We start from the raw sequence: 1465 nt of genomic DNA on the forward strand, positions 1-1465 counted from the left end.
CCCTCCTGGCAACATGTCCAAAACAGGTTAGGAAACTCAAATATGTGATTTGTTCATCCCCTGAAACCTTGTACTATTATCAGTTGGAAGAGTCAACTTTGTCATCTCCTGAAGCCTGCTTTTAAGCATAGAATTGTATTCCAATTCCTCCCAACCAAGGAAATACACTTAAGCACAATTCAATGAGTTCTAGAATATGAACACCTTCTTCTAAAAAGAAATATAAATAAATACATAGAATGGAATCCGTTTATTTCTGATTTACTGAATTAATAGAGTATCTCTCTCTTTTGCCACTAAGCCAGGTCCTCTTCAGAAAAAGAGTTTTCTAAAATGCAGGGAATTCGTGTAAATAAAAATAATGAATGGGTACAACTTTAAAGAAGTCATTTAAATTAGTTTCAATCTCTGAAATTCTCATAGCATTATTTTAGTAACCTTGGTCTGAAATGTTTTTAAAAAAATATTTGTGTCTATCCTCTTCTCTTACATACATGGAAGAAAAGGTTCTATTAATTTTGAGAATATTCCAATACATCTTTAAGCATAAAATGCTTAAAAACATGCATGAAAAATGATGAAATCTATTAATAAGATGTTGAATCCTCAGGGAAGGGGAAAATAAAAACAACATTTTGGAAATGATGAACACATTCTTGGCACTCATTGAAGGGAGTATATAGAAATGACTCATGCTCATATGATTAAATATTGAGGAGACCAAGGCATTTGTGGGAAAGAAGCCAAGTATATACGGCAGGATAAATTCCAAAGTAATTCCACTGTGCTCATCTATATATCTCTGAATGGAAGAACCAAGTGGTATGTGTCCTTTGAAGAGTATTAACTACCTATTCCGGCTGACATAGGCCAAGTCCATTCATTCCAAGGGCAAATTTGATTTGGCTTGGTTAACAGTAGGTTGGAACTTTTTTTAAATACGTTTAACCAATTTTCAACTCTTTTTATATAGGAAAAACTGGGAATCAAGTGTAGGAGAAGGTCATTTTCATGTACAGTTCAAGATTAACCAGTAATTATCTATCTCTGAACATGATACTCACCACAAAGCATGGTCACACAGTCTACAATGGAATGGATCCACGCTGTTTGTGCATAATCCTGAGCAAAGTATGTCTGGAATTCCACAAAAAAAATCGAAATACACCTGAAAGATACAGTTGAAGCTCTTTATCCAGAAAGAATATGAACATGGATTAGAACTAGAACTTAAAGTTTTGGTTCAATCAGCTATCCTAGTCACCATGGGTTTTAATTGGTGTCTAGTAATATAAATAGATCACACTAAGTGGAAAATAAGCTGAACATTTAGCCATTCTAAAGATAAGAAGGAAAAGTATTCAACTATCAAAGGGGCTGCTGAAGCCAAGTGTATATGAAGATTATTGTTACTGTCAAAGTCTTAAGGAAAAGATGGCAGCTCAAACCATGGATTCATTTTAAT

The 1465-nt window shown here is 33.9% G+C and overlaps 1 protein-coding gene across 1 annotated transcript in view; it reads right to left on the reverse strand.

Moving 5' to 3' along the window:
* The window catches only part of SLC16A12 (solute carrier family 16, member 12), a 27083-nt gene that overhangs the window by 16299 nt on the left and 9319 nt on the right, over positions 1 to 1465 (reverse strand). The window contains 1 exon segment of the mRNA XM_006880405.1: positions 1065 to 1168. Within this exon segment, the coding sequence (XP_006880467.1) occupies positions 1065 to 1168 (104 nt within the window).

Source organism: Elephantulus edwardii, unplaced genomic scaffold (assembly GCF_000299155.1).
Source record: "Elephantulus edwardii isolate Elephantulus edwardi_28Jun2011 unplaced genomic scaffold, EleEdw1.0 scaffold00007, whole genome shotgun sequence".
Classification (NCBI taxonomy): Eukaryota; Metazoa; Chordata; class Mammalia; order Macroscelidea; family Macroscelididae; genus Elephantulus; species Elephantulus edwardii.